This window comes from Eschrichtius robustus, chromosome 5, assembly GCF_028021215.1.
Source record: "Eschrichtius robustus isolate mEscRob2 chromosome 5, mEscRob2.pri, whole genome shotgun sequence".
NCBI lineage: Eukaryota > Metazoa > Chordata > Mammalia > Artiodactyla > Eschrichtiidae > Eschrichtius > Eschrichtius robustus.
The window spans coordinates 6,433,617-6,459,713 of NC_090828.1; the positions used below are offsets into that span (position 1 = coordinate 6,433,617).

The following is a 26,097-nucleotide window of genomic DNA, read 5'->3' on the forward strand; positions in this document are numbered from 1 at the left end:
GGGGGAACCTCTTACGGTAAAAACCAACACCTGTCCTGCCTAATTGGCAGAGATGTTGGGACATGAAATGGAATCATATATGGAAAGGCTCTGCATAAATATAGAGCTGCCTAAATGAAGAGTTGTAACATTATTGCCTACTGTTAAGAAAGGAGGAAAAGCAAATGTTTATTTTCTGTGATTTCTGTAATTGTTCAAAGCTTATGCACAGATATTTCTAGTTTTAAATGACTCCCTGATAGAGAGCTTCAATATGAAGTTGATTCAAAAATATATATATATATATATGTATATTAAAAAGAACAGATCTCAACTTACCAAGCAGATAATTGTTTCTTGATGTAGAGGATCCCAAGATATCCCTCCAAACCATCTAAGTAAATGTAGGCATTAGTATATATCAGCACATGAAAGAGAGAAAAAAGGAGGACACTGCAAAATATGCAAATATTATCAGGAGGACTCAGATGTATTATATAATTTATTTTTAATGAAATAAGGCAATATATTATATTAAATAACTTTATATGGTATTGAACATGTATGTCTAAAAAAGCATGTGGGGAAAAGCAACTTACATGAAGTTTAAATTGTCTAAAAACGTTTCCACTGGACTCAAAATGACTCCTAATTGTTGTGGATGAGAAAGACGGAACCTCGTTATATGGACTTGCAAATCAACTGTTTTTAGGTCAAATTTGTGAGTTTTCTCTCTATGAAGTCCCCATATGTGTTCAATTAAAAAAAAATAAAAGTGTGCACAAGTAATCTTCATGAAGCCACTGAAAGCCCATAGTCACAAAGTAAGGTGGCTGCTTGACTCACAACCTTTCTACCAGGTGTCTGGGCCACCTACATGTTACCCTTTCCATCGTGAACAGACAGTTAGCCTGCTGGCTTTTGTGAGAGTGATTGGTCTAGGAGGTGGCACAGTTTAGTGGGGGAAAGAATAATCTTTTCAATAAACGGTGCTGAGACAACTGGGTATGCACATGCAAAAGACTGAGGCTGGACCCCTTCCTAATCAACATGGATCATGGATCTAAATGTAAGAATCACACAAACAACAAAAGAAAAAAATGGATCAATTGGACTTCATTAAACTTTAAAACTTTTGTTCTTCAAAGGGCACCATAAAGAAAGTAAAAAAAAAACTCACAGATGGGAGAAAATATCAGCAAATTGTGTATCTGATATGGAACCTATATACAAAATATATAAAGAAGTCTTACTACTCAACAAAAAAAGACAAATAACCCAATTTAAAATTTGGCCAAGGAATTTTTTTTTTTTTTTCTTTTTTGGCCACTTTGCACAGCTTGCAGGATCTTAGTTCCCCAACCAGGGATCAAACCCACGCCCTCGGTGGCAGTGAAATCGCGGAGTCCCAACCACTGGACCGCCAGGGAATTCCGACAAAGGATTTGAGTAGACGTTTTTCCAAAGAATATATACAAATAGTCAATCATTGCTCATTAGGAAAATGCAAATTAAAACAATAATGATGCACCACTTCACACCCACTAGAATGGCTAAAATTAAAAAGACAGACAATAATAAGTGTTGATAAGGATGTGTAGAAACTGGAACCCTCATACATTGCTGGTGGGAATGTAACATGGTACAGCTATTATGGAAAACAGCTTGGCAGTTTCTCAAAAAGTTACACATAGAGTTACTTTATGCCCCAGAAATTCCACTCATATGTAAATACCCAAGATAAATAAAAATATATGCCCACACAAAAACTTGCACATGAATGCTCACAGCAGCATTATTTACAATAGTCAAAAAGTAGAAACAGGGACTTCCCTGGTGGTGCAGTGGTTAAGACTCCACGCTCCCAATGCAGGGGGCCTGAGTTCCGTCCCTGCTCAGGGAACTAGATGCTGCATGCCGCAACTAAGAGTTCTCATGTCGCAACTAAGGAGCCCGCCAGCTGCAACCAAGACTCAGTGCAACCAAATAAATAAATAAATTTTTTTAAAAAAAAGATATGTATAAAAAAAAAGTAGAAACAACCCCAATTTTGATCAACTAATGAATGGATAAATTAAATGTGGTTTATCCATACAATGGATTATTATTCGACAATGAAAGAAGTACTGATACATGCTATAACATGTATGACCCTCCATACATGCTACCTAATATAAACCAGTCACAAAAGAACACATCTTGTATGTTTCTATTTATATGAAATGGCTGGAAAAGGTAAATCTATAGACAAAGAAAGTAGATTAGTGGTTACTAAGGGCTGGAGAGAATGAGGAACAGGGTAAGGCGTCTTGGGATTTCTTTTCTGGATGACGAAATGTTCATGATTTAGATAGTGATGAGAGTTGTACAACCTTATGAATATACTAAAAACCACTGAACTGTACACATTAAAGGGGTGAATTGTATGGTCTGTGAATTATTGGGTTGGCTAAAAAGTTCGTTCGGCTTTTTCTGTAACATCGTATGGAAAAACCCGAACGAAATTTTTGGCCAACCCAATTTATTTCAATAACAGTGTTATTAAAAAATAAAAAGAAAATGGGACACATGACCTAAGACAGGACAACGGGAATAATACCAAGAGGTACCTCCAGCTGGAGCTAGAGAGAAATGCTCTGTTTCCTCCTAAGTTTAGAGGATATGAATCTGGAGTAGCTTGTAGTCTTGCCTCCTGCTACAAGGAGAAAACTCATCTGCAGTAAGGGGAGGAGGGGCGGAGAAGGAAAAAAATGAATGTGGCACAGATAGTGTTGACAGTCACTAGATTGAGTTGTCCAAGAGGACAACTCCTCCCTCTCCTTCCTGGGAACGTGAGCCAGGGAATTATCTCATTTTGCCTTAGGCCACTTCTAGTTGAATTTCTATCATTTGAAATGGAAGAGAGTAAATAAATGAAATGCCTGTAACTCTCCTCCCCTGAGCTCAGAATTCCTGTTCACTCTTCCTCAGTTTCTCCTTTTGCACTGTTTTGGGTCTCATAGTTGAAACTCTAGCCAAACCTCATCTCATCCACTTGAAATCAGAAGGATTTGTCCAAAATCAAGTCCATTCATCATCCTACAGATGTTAGCATTTCATCGTGTGGTTGACTGAAGTGCCGTATGGAAATCGTTTACTCTCTACATACTTCTTTTTCAAAATTAAAAAAGTAAAAATAAAAACTGCCCATAATTTAAATATTTATTTGGTTAAGAGAGGAGAGTATTAGCAATTTTAGAAATTTATTTGTTCAAATCATTTTACAAAGCATTTATACTTATTAAAATTATGTAGTGGAAAACCCGAATGTTTTTGTATTAGAGACGCTTTCTCTCATTGTATGCTTACCAGATATTTTCCATTTGAGCTAAGTCCTATTTCGTAATCATTAGGATGTTTGGTCTTGTTCTCCATGGCTTCCATCTTTCTTCACATTAGATTCCTTCCTCTGGAAATTCTTTTACTATCTACATATGTTTTTCAAGTGGCCTTTATGTTCATTACTCTGGGATATTTTTTTTCAGTTTTCGTTCTTTTATTCCCTACTTCCAACAATGATTTATTTGTTCTATGTCTAAATCCATTCCAGTCAATTGTCTTTCATGTTTGTAGTATCATCATTTATTTCACTGAAAATGGTTAACAGCTGTCGTCTAATTTTTCTTCTGTTGCATGTAAGAAATCTATTTTAGAGTTGCCAGGAATTACTTTAAATCTCCATCTGCTTTCTTCTCTTTCTTTCGAATTGCAGAATCCTTTAATTTAAGGAATTTTTTCTTGCCTCATAATCCTTTATGATCTCCTAATCTTTGAGGCAAAGCAACCTGGGAGTTTATTTTAAAATCTTGTTTGTTTCCGGGACTAACTTAGCTTAGTATCAGAGTCTTCTTACAAAACTTGCGACTGGAAGAAAAGTGAGTAGTCTTCAGTCTGCAGTTAGAAAGTTGCAATAGGTTTGTGGGTTGTGCAAACAATCAGAATCAACTTTCCAAATCAGAGATGGAAGAGGGGTTAAATTAGGGGGCCACTTATTAACTTCTAATGTGCTAAAGGTCATAGAAGAACAGGCATCCATTTCTCTCGACATTCACCACTAACTCCTAGCTCTACTTGACACTCTCTCTGCCTTGCCAGCCTCCCAGTGCCCCCATCCATTCTTACCTAGTTCCAGTCTGTTCTTCATCTATTCTGTCACTTCCCTACTTATAACCCTTGAATAGCCCCAAGCCAAGGACCCTTGACATGACCCATGAGGTCCACCTTGACCAGGCTGGTGTCCTCTCCAGCCCCACCCTTTTGCCTCTCTTCTCATATTTTTCTCCCAGTCATGATGGATTTCTGTCCATTTCTACCCATCAGCTTAGCTTCTCTCACACATCAGGGAACGCCGTCATGCTCTCCCTTGTGCTGGGAATCTCCTCCTCCTTCCCCTCCACACCCTGTGCCCTTTGTCCTGAGGTCACCCACCCTCCAGCCCCCCGGGGAAAGCTCGCTCTGACCCCACACGCTATTGCATCCTCTTGCTACATGCTCCCGAAAGCTTGCCTGGTAGTCAGGGTAACCCCTGCATAATGGACACCCCCAGACTCACCCACAAACCCCACAAGAGCCAGAGCAGTGCTTCTCTTGCTCTCCACTGTCTCCTAGCTTCCCCCATATAAACCACAAAATCAATACGCACAAAACGCTTGTGACATGATGCTTGGTCCCTGTCACTTCTGGGTTAGTTTGGCCAGGCGTGCGCCACTGTTTCAGCTGTGAAGCACGCCTCACTTCCTGGATATTTCACTGGAGTCGAGGCCCTGGATACCTGAACTACCACCAAGGAGATAGGATCCGGAAATCTCCTGGGGATTGACCCTCAAACGTTGCCGGTGAGAACGAGATTGATCAATAACTTTATGCTCAACCGAACATTTTTGCAGAATTCTCCTTCCAACAGTGAAAACACCCCTGCAACAGGAGTTTCTCACTCCTTACTAATTCTAAAATGGACTTCCATATAAAATATGTAAGACCAGGGTATGTTCATAATAGAGGAACATTACTTTTTTGTGTAATTCTTGAAGTTGAAATTGTATACTCTTTTCATGTAATTTTCACTGCAGATTTAAATCTTGAAAAAATTAATAAAAATATAAGTAGAGAAAGATGTCATTGGACAGATTTGGCTGTATAATGGTAGAAACATTTTTTAAGTAGCAAAGATATTATCCATTATGAATAAACAAATAACGTAATAGTTATGTTTTTATCCCGAATTAGAGTCTAGAAACTTCCTCCTCATATCATATTCTTGACAATTTCTTCCTCATTTTTCTTGTATTCATTCAAGTATTGACTGAGCATCTACCCTGTATCAAACATTGTCCTGGATGACAAAACAAACATTCCCTGCCCTCATTTGATGTACCTTCCAGTAAGGAAAGCAGTCAATACACAGACAAATAAGTAATATAATTCCAAGTCAGAAATGTGTATATTACTGATTTCACAGTATTATTGCAGATGAATATCAGTGCAATTGAAGGAAAAAAGATGTGTCCTGCCATTTACCAAGCATCTATTACGTGTCAGATTCTGGACCAGATCTTTCACGTCCACTGACTTACTTGGTTTTCTCAACATCCTATCAGGTGGTCTTTATTACTGGCATTTAACAGATGAAGAAGCTTCAGATCATGGAGATTAAATATCCTGACCTAGGTTGCAGGCTGGTAAATGAACGCTGATGTATCAAAAATGCCCCTCCTCATTCCACTAAACCACAGAGGCAGTGAGATGCATACTTAGATCTAAAACTTTGCAGATTTGCTCATTGTTATTTTAAGCTCACATCCTAAATCTAAGGAAAAGAGAGAGAATTGGAAGAAGTAAGGGATATTGAACATGAGATTGCAGGTGTAAAAGGGAGATGCCAGCTGAGTAAGCAGAGCTATACCTGAGTGACGCTCCAGCTACTCTATCACACCAGCCTGCCTGTCACAGACCCAGGCAGACCCTAAGAGGTAGGTATTGTCCCAAAGGATGCCGAGCCCCTGCACTTACCTCTTCACTGCTGTTAGACTCGGAGCTGGAGGACCAGTGGCAGCGAACCCACACATCCTGCACCTGCTCAGCAGACACCCGCACGGTGCTTCTGCAAACAGCTGCTGGCTGGAAAAGGGGAATCAGTGAGTTCTATGCCCGGCAGCTGGTAAAAATGGTTAGGACCTATCTAAGAAATCAGGCAACACCATAGGGCATGACACAATAATGCAGACAGAAAGGAAAAATTCACAGAGAGGGATTAACCAAAATGGCGGGGTAGAAGGACGTGCTCTCACTCCCTCTTGCGAGAGCACCAGAATCACAACTGGCTGCTGGACAATCATCGACAGGAAGACCCTGGAACTCACCAAGGAGGATACCCCACGTCCAAGGACAGAGGAGAAGCCACAGTGAGACGGTAGGAGGGGCGCAATCAGAGTAAAATCAAATCCCATAACTGCTGAGTGAGTGACTCACAGACTGGCGAACACTTATACCACAGAAGTCCACCCACTGGAGTGAAGCTTCTGAGCCCCACGTCAGGCTTCCCAACCTGGGGGTCCGGCAATGGGAGGAGGAATTCCTAGAGAATCAGACATTGAAGCCTAGTGGGAATTGATTGCAGGACTTTGACAGGACTGGGGGAAACAGAGACCCCACTCTTGGAGGGCACACACAAAGTAGTGTGTGCATCGGGACCCAGGGGAAGGAGCAGTGACCCTGGGGGAGACTGAACCAGACCTACCTGCTGGTGTTGGGGGGTCTCCTGCAGAGGCGGGGGGTGGCTCTGTTTCACCATGGGGACAAGGACACTGGCAGCGGAGGTTCTGGGAAGTGTTCTTTGGCTTGAGCCCTCCCAGAGTCTGCCATTAACCCCATCAAAGAGCCCAGGTAGGCTCCAGTGTTGGGTTGCCTCAGGCAAAACAACCAACAGGGAGGGAACCCAGCCCCACCCATCAACAGTCAAGTGGATTAAAGTGTTACGGAGCTCTGTCCGCCACAGCAACAGTCAGCTCTACCCACCACCAGAGCCTCCCATCAAGCCTCTTAGATAGCCTCAACCACCAGAGGACAGACAGCAGAAGCAAGAAAAACTACAATCCTGCAGCCTGTGGACCAAAACCCACAGTTACAGAAAGATAGACAAGATGAAAAAGCAGAGGGCTATATATCAGATGAAGGAACAAGAAAAAACCCCAGAAAAACAACTAAATGAAGTGGAGATAGGCAACCTTCCAGAAAAAGAATTCAGAATAATGATAGTAAAGATGATCCAGGACCTCGGAATAAGAATGGAGGCAAAGATTGAGAAGATGCAAGAAATGATTAACAAAGACCTAGAAGAATTAAAGAACAAACAAACAGAGATGAACAATACAATAACTGAAATGAAAACTACACTAGAAGGAATCAATAGCAGAATAACTGAGGCAGAAGAACGGATAAGTGACCTGGAAGACAGAATGGTGGAATTCACTGCTGCGGAACAGACTAAAGGAAAAAGAATGAAAAGAAATGAAGACAGCCTAAGAGACCTCTGGGACAACATTAAACGCAACAACATTCGCATTATAGGGGTCCCAGAAGGAGAAGAGAAAGAGAAAGGGCCAGAGAAAATATTTGAAGAGATTATAGTCGAAAACTTCCCTAACATGGGAAAGGAAATAGCCACCCAAGTCCAGGAAGCGCAGAGAGTCCCATACAGGATAAACCCAAGGAGAAACACGCCGAGACACATAGTAATCAAAATGGCAAAAATTAAAGACAAAGAAAAATTATTGAAAGCAGCAAGGGAAAAACGACAAATAACATACAAGGGAACTCCCATAAGGTTAACAGCTGATTTCTCAGCAGAAACTCTACAAGCCAGAAGGGAGTGGCATGATATACTTAAAGTGATGAAAGGGAAGAACCTACAACCAAGATTACTCTACCCGGCAAGGATCTCATTTAGATTTGATGGAGAAATCAAAAGCTTTACAGACAAGCAAAAGCTAAGAGAATTCAGCACCACCAAACCAGCTCTACAACAAATGCTAAACGAACTTCTCTAAGTGGGAAACACAAGAGAAGAAAAGGACCTACAAAAACAAACCCAAAACAATTAAGAAAATGGTCATAGGAACATACATATCGATAATTACCTTAAACGTGAATGGATTAAATGCTCCAACCAAAAGACACAGGCTTGCTGAATGGATACAAAAACAAGACCCATATATATGCTGTCTACAAGAGACCCACTTTAGACCTAGGGACACATACAGACTGAAAGTGAGGGGATGGAAAAAGATATTCCATGCAAATGGAAATCAAAAGAAAGCTGGAGTAGCTATACTCATATCAGATAAAATAGACTTTAAAGTAAAGAATGTTACAAGAGACAAAGAAGGACACTACATAATGATCAAGGGATCAATCCAAGAAGAAGATGTAACAATTATAAATATATATGCACCCAACATAGGAGCACCTCAATACATAAGGCAACTGCTAACAGCCATAAAAGAGGAAATTGACAGTAACACAATAATAGTGGGGGACTTTAACACCTCACTTACACCAATGGACAGATCATCCAAAATGAAAATAAATAAGGAAACAGAAGCTTTAAATGACACAATAGACCAGATAGATTTAATTGATATTTATAGGACATTCCATCCAAAAACAGCAGATTACACGTTCTTCTCAAGTGCGCACGGAACATTCTCCAGGATAGATCACATCTTGGGTCACAAATCAAGCCTCAGTAAATTTAACAAAATTGAAATCATATCAAGCATCTTTTCTGACCACAATGCTATGAGATTAGAAATGAAATACAGGGAAAAAAACGTAAAAAAGACAAACACATGGAGGCTAAACAATACGTTACTAACTAACCAAGAGATCACTGAAGAAATCAGAGAGGAAATCAAAAAATACCTAGAGACAAATGACAATGAAAACACGACGACCCAAAACCTATGGGATGCAGCAAAAGCAGTTCTAAGAGGGAAGTTTATAGCTATACAAGCCTATCTAAAGAAACAAGAAAAATCTCAAGTAAACAATCTAACCTTACACCTAAAGAAACTAGAGAAAGAAGAACAAACAAAACCCAAAGTTAGCAGAAGGAAAGAAATCATAAAGATCAGAGCAGAAATAAATGAAATAGAAACAAAGAAAACAATCAAAGATCAATAAAACTAAAAGCTGGTTCTTTGAGAAGATAAACAAAATTGATAAGCCATTAGCCAGACTCATCAAGAAAAAGAGGGAGAGGACTCAAATCAAGAAAATCAGAAATGAAAAAGGAGAAGTTACAACAGACACTGCAGAAATACAAAGCATCCTAAGAGACTACTACAAGCAACTTTATGCCAATAAAATGGACAACCTGGAAGAAATGGACAAATTTTTAGAAAGGTATAACCTTCCAAGACTGAACCAGTAAGAAACAGAAAATATGAACAGACCAATCACAAGCAATGAAATTGAAACTGTGATTAAAAATCTTCCAACAAACAAAAGTCCAGGACCAGATGGCTTCACAGGTGAATTCTATCAAACATTTAGAGAAGAGCTAACACCTATCCTTCTCAAACTCTTCCAAAAAATTGCAGAGGAAGGAACACTCCCAAACTCATTCTATGAGGCCACCATCACCCTGATACCAAAACCAGACAAAGACACTACAAAGAAAGAAAATTACAGACTGATATCACTGATGAATATAGATGCAAAAATCCTCAACAAAATACTAGCAAACAGAATCCAACAACACGTTAAAAGGATCATACACCACGATCAAGTGGGATTTATCCCAGGGATGCAAGGATTCTTCAATATACGCAAATCAATCAATGTGATACACCATATTAACAAATTGAAGAAGAAAAACCATATGATCATCTCAATAGATGCAGAAAAAGCTTTTGACAAAATTCAACACCCATTTCTGATAAAAACTCTCCAGAAAGTGGGCATAGAGGGAACCTACCTCAACATAATAAAGGCCATATATGACAAACCCACAGCAAACATCATTCTCAATGGTGAAAAACTGAAAGCATTTCCTCTAAGATCAGGAACGAGACAAGGATGTCCACTCTCACCACTATTATTCAACATAGTTCTGGAAGTCTTAGCCACGGCAATCAGAGAAGAAAAAGAAATAAAAGGAATACAAATTGGAAAAGAAGAAGTAAAACTGTCACTGTTTGCAGATGACATGATACTATACATAGAGAATCCTAAAACTGCCACCAGAAAACTGCTAGAGCTAATTAATGAATATGGTAAAGTTGCAGGATACAAAATTAATGCACAGAAATCTCTTGCATTCCTATACACTAATGATGAAAAATCTGAAAGAGAAATTATGGATACACTCCCATTTACCATTGCAACAAAAAGAATAAAATACCTAGGAATAAACCTACCTAGGGAGACAAAAGACCTGTATGCAGAAAACTATAAGACACTGATGAAAGAAATTAAAGATGATACCAACAGATGGAGAGATATACCATGTTCTTGGATTGGAAGAATCAACATTGTGAAAATGACTATACTACCCAAAGCAATCTACAGATTCAATGCAATCCCTATCAAATTACCAATGGCATTTTTTACGGAGCTAGAACAAATCATCTTAAAATTTGTATGGAGACACAAAAGACCCCGAATAGCCAAAGCAGTCTTGAGGGAAAGAAACGGAGCTGGAGGAATCAGACTCCCTGACTTCAGACTATACTACAAAGCTACAGTAATCAAGACAATATGGTACTGGCACAAAAACAGAAACATAGATCAATGGAACAAGATAGAAAGCCCAGAGATAAACCCACGCACCTATGGTCAACTAATCTATGACAAAGGAGGCAAGGATATACAATGGAGAAAAGACAGTCTCTTCAATAAGTGGTGCTGGGAAAACTGGACAGCTACATGTAAAAGAATGAAATTAGAATACTCCCTAACACCATACACAAAAATAAACTCAAAATGGATTCGAGACCTAAATGTAAGACTGGACACTATAAAACTTTTAAAGGAAAACATAGGCAGAACACTCTTTGACATAAATCACAGCAAGATGTTTTTTGATCCACCTCCTAGAGTAATGGAAATAAAAACAAAAATAAACAAATGGGACCTAATGAAACTTCAAAGCTTTTGCACAGCAAAGGAAACCATAAACAAGACGAAAAGACAACCCTCAGAATGGGAGAAAATATTTGCAAATGAATCAATGGACAAAGGATTAATCTCCAAAATATATAAACAGCTCATTCAGCTCAATATTAAAGAATCAAACACCCCAATCCAAAAATTTCTCCAAAGAAGACATACAGACGGCCACGAAGCACATGAAAAGATGCTCAACATCACTAATTATTAGAGAAATGCAAATCAAAACTACAATGAGGTATCACCTCACACCAGTTAGAATGGGCATCATCAGAAAATCTACAAACAACAAATGCTGGAGAGGGTGTGGAGAAAAGGGAACCCTCTTGCACTGTTGGTGGGAATGTAAATTGATACAGCCACTATGGAGAACAATATGGAGGTTCCTTAAAAAACTGAAAATAGAATTACCATATGACCCAGCAATCCCACTACTGGGCATATACCCAGAGAAAACCGTAATTCAAGAAGACACATGCACCCGAATGTTCATTGCAGCACTATTTACAATAGCCAGGTCATGGAAGCAACCTAAATGCCCATCAGCAGACGAATGGATAAAGAAGATGTGGTACATATATACAATGGAATATTACTCAGCCATAAAAAGGAACGAAATTGAGTCATTTGTTGAGACGTGGATGGATCTAGAGACTGTCATACAGAGTGAAGTAAGTCAGAAAGAGAAAAACAAATATCGTATATTAACGCATGTATGTGGAACCTAGAAAAATGGTACAGATGAGCCAGTTTGCAGGGCAGAGGTTGAGACACAGATGTAGAGAACGGACATATGGACACCAAGGGGGGAAAACTGCGGTGGGGTGGGGATGGTGTTGTGCTGAATTGGGCGATTGGGATTGACATGTATACACTGATGTGTATAAAATTGATGCCTAATAAGAACCTGCAGTATAAAAAAACAAACAAACAAAACAACTAATACTAAAATTTCATTGGGTTATTTGTATGGAAATATGTTAATATAAATGTTTCAGACATTACATGAAATTTCTAAAAATCTTATATGTTCTGGTATAATGTTATAAGTCATAATCCTAGTTATTACCTTAAAATGTATATCTCAGAAATAACTAATTTTATCGTCAACTGCATTATTATGAACTTTCATCAAATTTTTAACTGTGGTCATTTTTAAGTCTTTTGTCATTTACAGACAGTTCTGTGTGTACTCTGATGCTATTGCAAATATGTTCCTATAAAAGGGTTTCATCTTTAAGAAATTCATGGAAAAGACTCTGACAAGTACAGGTTTCTGGTAACTGACTGTACTGCTGAACTGAATGAATAAGCAGAACTGAATTTTCAGAACTCTAATGAAAAACTGATGAACTCATAAAAGTGCTAACAAAAGATCAAGATGAAAAAAAAAATTAATTACATGGGACTGAGTGAACTGATGAGGATGAGTATAATTTTTGTGACTTTCTGTCTGAATTAAAAAAAAAAAATCCAACAAGGACTCAGAGGCAAAGAATATACAAATCAATTTTCACTGCAAAGTAAAGGAGCTGTTACAGTGGAGGATTACTGGACTGAATGTCAATATTATGACATAGTATGAGTGTGTTTCATGTTTGGTAATTGCAATCATTGTTGCTTTTGTTGTGGTCATCCATGTACAATGCTTGGTGTCAGTCTATTTATCTCTTGTAAAAATAAAATACAGTGTGTGTGTGTGAAAAAAAAAATTGCACAAAAAAAAAAAGTAAAAAAAAAAAAATTCACAGAGACATTTCATTTTTCCAAAATGAAAATTTCTCAAGACCTAAGCAGAAACAAATGATGATTTAAATATCTCTTAGGCTTTTGCTAAGCTAACGTTCCCTTCCTGAGCACTGAGTGGGCTCCCTCGAATGGTTTCCCTTTTGAACAACAAGAAATGGGAAGATCTCCCAAGGACTCTGCTCTGCTCTCCCTTGGCCTCAGATTTCATTAGAAACAAATGCTAGTGACACTTGGGTTTGGGACCTTTGTGAAACAGAGCCACAGTGAAAAGTCTCACGAAACAACAAAACAACGGGTCCTCTTTTCAGGATTGACATCCCTGTGTAACGACCCAGACATCACAATGAGAAAGTAACAAAACCCTGAGACCTCGTACATCTGAACGAGAACACCTCGGAGACTGAATTTGGGGTGGCTCCCGTCCCGGGGGTTAACCAAGCATGGGGCCATGTGCTGGTCACTGGGGAAATGAAACTGACCACACTGTGGTCCTGACCCTCACGGAGCCCAAGCTGGTGGAGGAGACAGATTTTATACAACAGTCAACTATAAAACAGTGCACCTTGCACCAGGAACAGAGCTGGCATTTTAAATTCATTTAAAATAGAATTTGAAATGTCTCTGGGATATTTCTTGGCTATTGGCCTCTTCGTATTCACTTTGCCTGGAACCATCATTATCCCTATTTTTAAACAGCAGAAAACTGAGGCAGCAGGGGTTAAATAATTTGCCAGGATTACTCAGGACTGTGGACTCCAGAGCTCAAGTCCTCGACTACTGAGTCACGCTGCCCCTGCCCAGGGGACAGCATGGACACAGTTAGTGGTGCCTCCAAGGGTGTCCAGAAGCCAGGCAGTGGCCAAGCCCTCGGTGTGGCTTTGAATCAGGTCCCAGTGTTGTAGGAAGACAGGTGCTCCCTCGCGTTGTTTTCTGGGCTGGTGGCCTTTCCCCCGACTCTTACCGCGTAGTAGCCCCTCTGGAAGTCACAGGTGGCGGGGTCTTCCCTAGAACCCCTCCTGCACGTCGTCTCTCGGATGCCGAACTCTATGTCCATGGTCAAGCTGTCCTCATCCAACATGTTGACCTTCGTGAAAACAAAGCGTCAGTTTGCCACAGATGTGTTTCTGAAGGTCACACGCTAGAAATGTGTCTCCCTGCACGAGGAGAAAAAGTGACAGAATACCCCACCACTAAAGCTTTCAATTGCAATCACCCAGTTCCACACCCTCATTCTGAAGACCAGGGGAAGAAGTGCTTTACCAACGGCTCACAAGACTTTACTGAGACAATAGGACCAGAACTTGGGTGTCCTGACTCCACGCTAAGCACTGCTGCTGATGACTTACATTTACGATGAAGCCTCAGGATTTACAGATTCCGTATTTGCAAATCTGCCTACTTGCTAAAATGTACGTCTACCCCAATCAGTACTGGGTGCCGTCACAGCCATTCATGAAGACACGCTGGGCGGCAAAGAACTTGAGTCGCCAGATGCACATGGTCCCGACCGGGGTCAGATAAGGCGACGCTCAGCCTCTGTCTCAGCAAGCGGACCGTACACAAGTCAATTTCATGGTCTATTTTGTGTCACGGTTTTCTCATTTTTGTGCTTTTCCTTGGTGATTTTGCTGTTTAAATTGGCCCCCAGGCCTAGTGCTGACAAGCTGTCTAGTTTCCTAAGCACAGGAAGGCTATGATGTGCCTGACGGAGAAAGTACACGTGTTAGCTGAGCTTTGTTCAGGCCTGAGGGATAACGCTGGTGCAGTGAGCTCAATGGTAACGAGTCACCATGTATATTAAATAAGTCTTTAAGTGGAAACACACATAAAACAAGGGCACGTATTGATCAGTTAACTGAAATACTGTGACCAGAGGCTCTCAGAAACCTAACCCTGAATTTCCCCAGGATAAACGGTTCGGGATTCACTAACCCAGCGTTCTCAGAGTCTTTATGGAATATAACTGCCTCAAATAACAAGAATCAACTTATTTTAAGTGTCAACGTATTTATGGGATTCAGATTTAATATCTAATATGTAAAAATGATCAATAAACAGGGTCATAAATAATGGCAAGGCTGAGTTTTTAGTCCTACTTGTTTTTAGAAAACTCTGCTTGTATCAGCACTCCTCATCCTGTGTCAGAAAGAGACACAAAGACCCCCCATCCCGAGCTTGGAGATAGACACTTATTTCCAAAGCAAAATCAAAGTATTTTAAGTGTCATTTTCCTAAAAGAATGCTCCATACTTTCTTAATAACGCCTGAAATAAGTAAGTAGCAAGTACATCTCTGCTGTACAGTGTTAACCAGCCCCGCTTCCCGGTTGATCAGTTCGGATCTATGAACAAGATTACACAGTTTTCTACTCCTTTCCACCAAGGGTGGGATACTGGGGGTACCTTCCAAACTTCCTGATGGGTGTGCTGTTCTGATGACACGGACATCTCCTGACTTAACTAAATGCCCACTGTGTGTCCTTCACCCGAAGCACAGCAGGGAAGACCCCACGGAGCTTAGATTCCACCTGGGGCAGGGTGGTGGGGCACCACACAGCAAACACACTAAGGAAAACTGAACAAGGACCTTTCAGGTGGCTATGGGGTTAGGAGCAAAAAAGCAACGTGGCAGTGGGGATGGAGAGCAGATAGTTTAGACGAGGCGCCTGAGAAATCCTCCCAAGGGAGGCGTATTTAAGCTGGGACTTCAAGGATGGGAAGGAGCCCATCGTGTGAGGAAAAAGCAGAGCCAATATCCTGGGGCAGAACAAGCCCAGCGGTGGTGGTGAAGCAAAATGAACGTGAGGAAAACCAAACACCCTGAAGTTGGAAAGGAGTGTGCCAGATAGTTAACGGTCTCGTAGCCCATGGGAAAGAGTTTTGATTTCATTCTCATTGCAATGAGAAGTTCTCAGAGGCCTCTAAGAGGTAAGATCTGAGTCACCATGGCTGCTACAAGGAGAGCACACGGGGACAGGTGCAAGATGGCAGCAGGGAGGTGGGCTCCACTGCCCGACCCCACCCCAGGCTCCCAAAACTCCTTCCCTTTGAGTTCTTGAGCCCATCCTTTGGCAAATTTGAGTCAACCCACACATTCACCTACTGCCCAGTGGGGAGAGAGGTGGTGACAGCACTGTGACAGCACAGACCTCTTTCAGGTAGGGAGTAACGGGATAGTTTGCTTTGGAAATAAGTGGCCAGCTCCAAGCTCGGGAGGGGGCGTCTTTGTGTCTCTTTCTGACACAGGATGAGGAGTGCTGATACAAGCTGAGTTTTCTAAAAACAAGTAGGATTAAAAACTCAGCCTTGCCATTGTTTATGACCCTGTTTACTGATCATTTTTACATATTAGATATTAAATCTGAATCTCTTAAAAAAATTAAAACCTCTTCAGCTGGAGCTCATCAAGCTGGCTCTCCCCCCCAGATCATCCTTCCACAATTTCGTAAAGCAACCTGATGAAAGCAAACTGGCAGGACAAAAGCTTAGTTTAAAAGATGAAAATGCAGGGGGTTTGAGTACTGATAATTTTAACTGTGAGATGATTTTGCAAACTTTTTGCATCTCTAAGCACTTTTAAGCATCCTTTCCAGAATATGGAGAAAAGTCAAATAGCTCTGCTTTTTCATTTGAATTCACTTTCAGCCAGTGAATTTCTGCTCTGTGTTCTTTGAAAAAGGTGGGACAACCCAAATACTCAACCATAATGAATCAACTGGTGAAAACCCCAAACCCAGCGTTACGGCTGAAATAAATCATGGTCCTTTACAATCGGTGTTACAGTGTGGTCCTGTTTTTTTAAAAAAATATATTTTATACCCACATATGAAGAGAAAAAATCCAAAAAGACATCCTGCCACATGTTCGTAGTGGGTGTCTCAGAGGGCTGGATAATGAATGTTACTTTTGGTTTTCTCTTTCTTGTTGTATCCTGTGACTCTTTATAATGAGTATATTTTGATTTTTTTATTTCAAAAAGAAATAAAAATATACAAGCCGTAAAAAACCCATAACAATTCCTTTTGGAGAGTACAATGTTTAATGTTATGTGTGAATTTAGCTGGGCCACAGTGTCCAGATCTGTGGTCAAACATTGATCTGGATGTTTCTGTGAAGATGTGTTTGGATGAGGTTAAAGTGGTGTACTTTGAGGAAAGCAGATTACCCTCCTTCATGTGGGTGGGCCTCATCCAATCAGTTGAAGTTCAGACTAGAACAAAGACTGACCTTTTTCTCAGCAGGAAGCAATTCTGCCAACAGACAGCCTTCAGGCTTGAACTGCAACGTCAGTTTTCCCCTGGGTCTCCAGCCTGCCGGCCCACCCTGCAGATTTTGGCTTTACCAAGCCTCCACAATAGTGTGGGCCAATTCTTTAAAATCAATCTCTCCCTGTCTCTGTCTCTGTCCCTCTCTCTTCTCTGCTTCTCTGGAGAAGCCTGACTAACACAGTGATCATTTAGGTTTTTCAAACTAAGCCCTTATGATTGGACAAAAAGTAAAGCTCAGGTATAGCTGCCTAGCATAACGTAGAAAGCCAAAAAGCAAAACGTGCAAAGAAGAGGAAAAGTAAAAATGGACAGAAATGGGCATAGACACATAAAGGATCCCAAAGCTTCCGTGGCTTTGCCCCAAATGTCCCAGAATCCATCTACTCCTCACCCTCCCCACACTAAGAGGCTTAGTTGCCATTGGTCACCATCTGCTTCCCACAGTTGCTGTCTGGGCTTCCTCCTGGCATCCACTCCACACAACAGCTGCAGAGATCTTAGAAGGTCTTCTTGCACTTTATTTAAAACCTCCCCTCAACTACCCCCTGCAGGAGGTCCTCCCACGGCTGGAGGTTCTCGTCACTGAGTGAGTCTTAGCTAAAATATGGCTCCTCTCTGGAGACTTCTGTCCCATCTGACAGCTACCCCAGCCCAGGCCCAGGCCCATCCATCATCCTGTTTTATTTTCTCCACAGGACTCTCCACTCTCTGAGACTACCTTCACTTTTTTATATAATTTGCACCCCGTTCTCCCTTCATCCCCTCCCCTCCTCTCCCTCCCCTCTCTCTCTGCAGTGGTATCTGAGCTCCATGGGAGCACAGCCTGGTCCGGCCTCTCTGTTCCTCACCCCCAGCACAGGGCCTGTGTCCACCTTTCCTTTCTCTGCTTGTGTACATTGAGGGAACAGTCTGTGTGTGCCTAGTGTCAATGTTGGAACAAGGAAATCATCGTGGCTGAAGTCACATTTCCCCATGCTTTCCCATCCTTTTTAAACTTGGAGCCCAAGAGTTAAGTTACGTACAATCAATTGCAAGAGTATTTGATCCAAGTCCCTGGTAAAACCCAGTGGTCCTTAACCCTGACTACACTTTAGAATGACCAGGAAACATGTAAGAATATGATCCCCACCCTCAGGGGTTGGGATTTAATTTGTCACCATCCTGCCTGGACATCAGGAGTATTTCAATCTCCCAGATGATACTGATGTGCAGCGGGGTCAAGAACCACTGGGCTTATGAAGCAAACTCAGGGATAAAGTAGCGGGGCCAGACCCCTCTCCCTAAGCCCACTGAACTCTCCCCCAAACCTCCTGCACATACACAAACATGACCAAACCACTTATTTCCTTCGGACATACTCCTAGAAATGAAACTATTGGATCAAATGTTATAAATATTTGCTATTTTTAATGTTTAACGTGTTTATAAACATGCTTAACAAATTGCATGCTTGCAAAGATAATTTTACCAAATTACATTTTCTCTAGCAGTGTTTGAGATTTCCCTTTCACCTATTCCGTGGTTATTTTCATTCTGATTTTGTTGGCTGTCGAAGAAGTGACATATTTTTCCCAATGTTTCGAGCTCATTTGTATTACTATTTTGTGAATTGTTTTGCACCCTCAGGGCCAGTGATCTGATCTGTTCCCTCATCTCTTTCCTGAGGACTTTGCTTAGCTCTGAGTGGAGCTAATGGCTACTGTTATGAAGGGAATTGGCATATTTGGGGCCATCTTTAGGGCGCTTATAGAAGGCATGACTAACGCATACAATAAAGCAAAATGTGAACCACTTCTAAGAAGAAAGATGTATCACTAGGACAGATCAAAGTAGGAGGATTTTCCCTCCATTGGGAAAAGAAAGGAAGTTTTCATGGAAGGGACATGGTGAATGTAACTTGGCCAATGAATTTGAATAATGAGAAAAAGCTGGAAAGAAACAAGAATAGGCAGAATTCCAGATAGAAGAGCAGCGTACAGGATGTGGAGGGGCACCTCCTTTCTGTGTTCTCACTAAGGATCACACGCCCACATACATAGGTGTGTTTCTTTGCAGGTGCCTGTGTGTCTGGGCTCAGGTGTCTGATACCAAGATGGCCCAGGCACTGGAATGTTCTCTGGATGACTACACCTCACGCTAGCTCGTCTCCACTGGCCAGATTTCCATGGTGTCAGTAACCGGTTCTCTCAGGACCTGTCCTCTTAGTCACTTAATTAACTACTAACTTTCTTCTGTAGCAAGCACTAGCTAAATTACAAGTAAATCTAAACTCATTTGCAAGCTTGGCAAGAGGACACCGATTGCCCCACACCACGCGTGGATTTCATTAAATGCAAAAGATGGAAGCCCAAACAGCCAGTGTATGAGGGAGGGGTTCTTTATTCTGTCCAGTCCTCCTCCAGAAGGAACTCGCCCTCCGACCTGGCAGCTGACCACACGTATCTCGCCGTGCTCCCACACCGCGACAGCCAGGCCAAGTGACCCCAGTCTCGCCACAACAGCCTGGTTCTGGGCTAGCTAAAGCATCATCTTCGAGACCAATGACCCAATTAGAAAAGACAACTGGGACAATTCAATTAATTTCCTGGGAATCTGGAGATAAGAAACTGAGCTAGTTTATGAAGGAGATGGGTCAAGATGAATGTATTGTATTTGGAGACTGGAGCTATGGAGCCATGAGCTGTGTGCCCTTCACAGGAGGAGAGGGGACAAACCAGGTGTGTGCTAAGGTGGTGCCCGGCAGGGATGAGAGAGGTGAGCATGAAGGTGGAACGAAACCAATGGCCTTCTGGCCTCTGTGAGGAAGCGGCCGCTGCCCGGACCCCTGGCCATGTCTCCACAGTTCGCAGTTCCCAGGCGGCCTGTCTGCAACGAGTTCTCATTTGTAAGACCAGGAACTTTGTAGAAGCTCCTCACCTCCCATCTTAACCTAAACTCTCTGGCAGGTATCTCTGCTCCCCCCCTTGCACAGGACGATGAGCAGGCAGTGAAATCACCCGGGGCCCAGCCGGGAGGGCGGCGACCTGCAGTCTAGTTTCTCATTTCCTTGGAAGGATAATTCTGTGTTTCTTTCTTTGCCAATCACGGCCTTAGTCATTGGAAGCCCATGAAAATTCATCTTTTCCCCATTTCCCCAAGCTAACAGGAAACAGACTATTACCAAATTGACAAAGCAAAGTGGATTTCTTTGGCTCCAAAGCCAGAATTTATTTCCTATAAGTATTAGGAGCAGAACTGCTGAACTTGAAAAAGTCTCATTTCTAATAAACAAGCAGTTTTTAATAAAACATCTCAAAAGGAACCATGGGGGCTTTGGGTCCAGAAGCAGGATGTGCAGAGGGTAACATCTGGAAACAGGAAATGAGGCCAGAGGGAAGAAAAATGCAAGAAGAATCAGGCATCCGAAGTAGCTTTGAGAGCTTTACGACAATAATTATAATTAAATCCTTTCTCTATCAAAAAATAAAAAAAAAAAGAGTGTGAAAGAGATGAGTAGCTATTACCTTTTTACACTGGAAAATTTTTAACATGTAACCCAAAAAAGGACAAAAGAAAAAACCAGAAAGCAGTATAAAGAGGACTAGAGAAGACATACCGGGCACTTACTCTTCTAATTGAGCTTCTGAACGCCCGAAACAGATAGGGGCTCAGCGACTGGGAATTCACTTTTGCCACGGAGGCGCTGACAGCTTCCCTCAAGGAAGATGGGTCATAGTCATACACGGGAAAACCTGGACTCACAAACACATGGGGACACAGTGAGACAGGGTGCATGGATGAGGACAGCTTCACATCATCAAGGGAAGGTGGCCTGTCCCAGAGCTCCTTACCTGCACAGTAGTGGAACCAGTAGTTCGTTCCAAGGACAAACATAATCAACACCTTCATCACCATCTTTTCCAGTCTGGGAAGGATAATTTCAGTTCTGATCGATCCCGGGAGATTGTGTCTATGTGTTTGGGGGTGACCAGTCGTCCTGAAAGCAGCTCTTTATCAAGTGTGACCTGGTTTGCTCTCTCTGACTGAAGCGGATTGCAGCTTCAACAGAGACAATTGATCCTGCAGTCAATATTTACTGCTGCCTTTTCCTAGGGAAAGGGTACAGTTTGAGGCCACTTTTGAAGTTTGGACCTCAACATGGGACTTTAGCCCGCAGCAAAAGCCATCAAGAGGCGGGGACTCCACATGCGCTGTTTGTTCTTCTCTATTTTAATTTCATCCACATGGACTGCCTATTTCTCTTTATTTTCATTTCATTTTTGGAGGGAAGGGATGCAACCTTACTTTCAACAAAACAGTTAATTTTACATTATTGTCTATTTAATTCCCTCTCATATTACTAAAGATCCTGCAGTTGACTGTTCATAAAAATCGTGTGGTTATTTCATGATCAGATTGGAAATCATGACTGGAAAGGAGAGAATTTAATCTGAAGGACTTAAATATGCCAAACAAGTTCACGTGCAATAAAAAATAGTGACATGCCTCTGTGTCCACCAACCCTCTCTGCTAATGGGCGTTTTCGCATCTCACCTGGATGATAAGGTATTTGCATATTGATGAGTCTCATGCACTATAAGATCCCAAGGTAGTTTGTGAATCATTAAAAAGAAGAGACACTTTATAGTAAATACAGGTTGTGTTACATGCAACTCATGGTGCTCTCATTCCTTGAATTCACGCATAAGAAGCTGTATTGTCCTGGGGCTCAGAAATACCTGGATCAGAATCCTGGCTCCATACCTGTCAGGCATGTACCCTTGGACATGGTATTCAATGTCTCTGAACCTCAACTTCTTCACCTATAAAATGGGCATAAATGGTTAGATGTAAAGGTGTATCATTAGTCAGGGAGGCACAGAGAGAGAGAGAGAGATTGATTTTAAGGAATTGGCTCATGCAATGGTGGAGATTTGGTGAGTCCAAAATCTGCAGCATGGGCTGGCAGGCTGGAGACCCAGGGAAGAGTTACAGTTTGAGTCCAAAGGCCACCTACTGCCACAATTCCTTCCTGCTGAGGAGATCAGTCTGTGTTTATTCCGACCTTCAACTGATTGGGTGAGGCCCACCCACAATATGGAGAACAATCTGCTTTCCTCAGAGTCCACTGATTTAAGAGTTAATCTCAACTAAAAATTATCACAGAAACATGCACAATAATGCTTGACCAAATATGTGGGCACCATGGCCAAGTTGACAAATAAAATTAAGCATCACATAAAAATTAAATAACAAACCTTGGAAGAATGCTTGGCAAATTAATGGCTCAATAAACAGCAACTGCTGGTAAGGATTCAATTCAATAAATATTTTTTAGTATCTGCTCTGTAAAAGGCAAGAGGTCCAGAGAACATCAAAATGAATGAATCATCTAGGTCACCCTGCTTAAACAAGGCAAATATAAGTGCCAACAAGGGAAGCATAAATTGTTATGAGAATTCTGGGAGACGGTGGAGACTTTGGCAGTTTGCTCAGTCCTCCTGACTTTGGTGGTCTTGTGTCTCTTTTGATTGACAGATGCAGAAGAGCCCAACAGGAGAGAAGGAGACTCTGGCCAGGAAGAAGGAGCAGACAGGAAACCACTGGGAGAGAACTGCAGCCATTTACCAAGGATGTGGTGTGGGGCAGGGACGTTCACCAGAGGCAGGTTGGGCCTTGTTACCAACATGGAGGAGGAAGAGGGGGGCGGGTGGGGGACAGGGAAGAAGAGATGATGGGTAGATTTAACAAGAAAGATATGCCTTACAGGAAGTGGAGTGATACAAAATTTTAATTATTGCTACTACGTAAGGCAATTTTTAATCAAAATGTTCCCTTTGCGTTCCCTGCTCTCTGCACAAAGGTTTAAAATCATGCTTCTGACTTTACCTACTGTCTGAATCATCAATATTTACTGCCCTCACCCAAAAGGTGTTCTTCCTACAAGTCTTATTCATCAGCACCTTGGCACAAAGGTGTATTTAAAATCCCCAGAAAATCTCAGTGCCTAAATGCCCATTGGCCCATGCAGCATCTCTGGGTCCAGCAGCTCCTGGCCTCATCTTGGACCACCTTCCTTCTTGCACACAGGTGTCCTGGAGTCTCCTGACCACCCACCTGAACTTCACACCTCCTCTCCCCCCACTTCAACTCCCTGCTTCTTCCCTCCTAGCACTTAACAAAAGGGATAGTAATCTTGCTTGTCTGTTTGCTATTTTCTTTCTCCTACAGTAGACTATAAGCTCCATAGGACAGGAAACGTGCCTGTCTTGTTGATGCCATACTGCAGTACCCAGATAGGAACACAATTAAATATTTGTTGAATGAATGAGTGAATGAATGAATGAGTGAGTGAGCACACTGGGTCTCTCTGAACCTCAATCCGAGTCATTCTGTTTGAAGCCTGCACTGATTTCTGGTGCATAAAATGTACACAAATCAATGCCTATGAGACGATGACCACTAAGATTTGTGATTCTGTTACTCTTAACCTGGTTTGAACTCAATTCCATTAAAGTCTTCCAGATTTAACTAACCACACCATCTGGTTCCAAACTCCAGGGTCTCATTAAATGAGCAGTGATAATGAAAGTAATTGCAAAAGAGTATAGGAGATTAAGGAGACAACAATAAAATAATGTTGCCAGCACAGGGCTATTGATTTTGCTTGTAGCTTGCTGATGCAAGGATAGACCACTTTATTTCTCAAATTCATTTGGTTATAATAAACGTTGACACCGGGCATGCAGAGCAGCCACCGATTAGTGCTAAAAAGCGATTACTACTAAAAATGCCTCTGCAGAGCTCCGTCATGACTGGTAAACCTAGAAGATTAAATAGAAGCCAACCATTGAAATTCAAGCCATAATTATTTCTTTCATTATTCTTTTTCCGATCTGCAGAAATGTACATAGCAATAATTCCAGCAGCTTTCTGCTGTTCTAACAAAAATTATTTAGCTAAGGTGTTAAAAATTCTGTGTCACCACACCTCCTTTAGTAGCTCTTTGGAACACTTCAGAGAGGGAGACTCCAGGAATCTGTCCAGTGAGAGGAAGAGCTTTGCTCACTTTGATCTACTGGATTTAGCCAGCATTCTGCTCTAGAGATCAAAGAGAGCTTGAAGCCGTGTGGCTGACAGGGTCTTGGTGCTCCTGCCGGGTGTCAGGCCTGGACCACCAGAGACCTCCCAGTCCCACATAATAACAATCGGCCAGAGCTCTCTCAGAGACCTTTGTCTCAAAGCTAAGACCCAGCTCCACTCAACGACCAGCAAGCTCCAGTGCTGGACACCCCATGCCAAACAACTAGCAAGACAGGAACACAACCCCACCCATTAGCAGAGAGGCTGCCTAAAATCATACTAAGTTCACAGACACCCTAAAACACACCACCGGACTCGGTCCTGCCCACCAGAAAGACAAGATCCAGCCTCATCCACCACAACACAGACACCAGTCCCGTCCACAAGGAAACCTACACAACCCACTGAACCAACCTTACCCACTGGGGGCAGACACCAAAAACAATGGGAACTATGAACCTACAGCCTGTGAAAAGGAGACCCCAAACACAGTAAGTTAAGCAAAATGAGAAGACAGAGAAATACACAGCAGATGAGGGAGCAAGGTAAAAACCCAGCAGACCAAACAAATGAAGAGGAAATAGGCAGTCTACCTGAAAAAGAATTCACAGTAATGATAGTAAAGATGATCCAAAATCTTGGAAACAGAATGGAGAAAATACAAGGAACGTTTAACAAGGACCTAGAAGAACTAAAGAGCAAACAAACAATGATGAACAACACAATAAATGAAATTAAAAATTCTCTAGAAGGAATCAATAGCAGAATAACTGAGGCAGAAGAATGGATAAGTGACTTGCAAGATAAAATAGTGGAAATAACTACCACAGAGCAGAATAAAGAAAAAAGAATGAAAAGAATTGAGGACCGTCTCAGAGATCTCTGAGACAACATTAAATGCACCAACATTCAAATTATAGGGGTCCCAGAAGAAGAAGAGAAAAAGAAAGGGACTGAGAAAATATTTGAAGAGATTATAGTTGAAAACTTCCCTAATATGGGAAAGGAAATAGTTAATCAAGTCCTGGAAGCACAGAGTCCCATACAGGATAAATCCAAGGAGAAGCATGCCAAGACACATTTTAATCAAACTATCAAAAATAAAATATAAAGAAAAAATATTAAAAGCAGCAAGGGGAAAACAACAAATAACATACAAGGGAATCCCCATAAGATTAACAGCTGATCTTTCAGCAGAAACTCTGCAAGCCAGAAGGGAGTGGCAGGACATATTTAAAGTGGTAAAAGGGAAAAACCTACAACCAAGGTTATTCTACCCAAAAAGGATCTCATTCAGATTCAACAGAGAAATTAAAACCTTTACAGATAAGCAAAAGTTAAGAGAATTCAGCACCACCAAATCAGCTTTACAACAAAAGGAACTTCTCCAGACAGGAAACACAAGAGAAGGAAAAGACCTACAATAACAAACCCAAAACAATTAAGAAAATGGTAATAAGAACATACATATCGATAATTACCTTAAATGTAAATGGATTAAATGCTCCAACCAAAAGACATAGACTGGCTGAACAGATACAAAAACAAGACCCATATATATACTGTCTACAAGAGACCCACTTCAGACCTAGGGACACATACAGACTGAAAGTGAGGGGATGGAAAAAGATACTCCATGCAACGGGAAATCAAACGAAAGCTGGAGTAACAATTCTCATATCAGACAAAATAGACTTTAAAATAAAGACTATTACAAGAGACAAAGAAGGACACTACATAATGATCAAGGGATCAATCCAAGAAGAAGATATAACAATTATAAATATTTATGCACCCAACATAGGAGCACCTCAATACATAAGGCAAATGCT

General features: G+C 41.4%; 1 protein-coding gene across 2 annotated transcripts in view; it reads right to left on the bottom strand.

Moving 5' to 3' along the window:
• Nucleotides 1-21,286, bottom strand: part of SPP2 (secreted phosphoprotein 2) — a 30,726-nt gene extending 9,440 nt beyond the window's left edge. For both annotated transcript variants that reach the window (XM_068543722.1, XM_068543721.1), the window contains exons 1-5: nucleotides 21,034-21,286; nucleotides 20,810-20,934; nucleotides 13,898-14,020; nucleotides 6,028-6,135; nucleotides 319-373 (exon numbers count right to left, since the gene is read on the bottom strand). In XM_068543722.1, the coding sequence (XP_068399823.1) occupies nucleotides 319-373; nucleotides 6,028-6,135; nucleotides 13,898-14,020; nucleotides 20,810-20,934; nucleotides 21,034-21,097 (475 nt within the window). In that variant the 5' untranslated portion in view covers nucleotides 21,098-21,286. The remainder of the gene's footprint in view (nucleotides 1-318; nucleotides 374-6,027; nucleotides 6,136-13,897; nucleotides 14,021-20,809; nucleotides 20,935-21,033) is intronic.
• Between the last annotated feature and the right edge of the window lie 4,811 nt (nucleotides 21,287-26,097).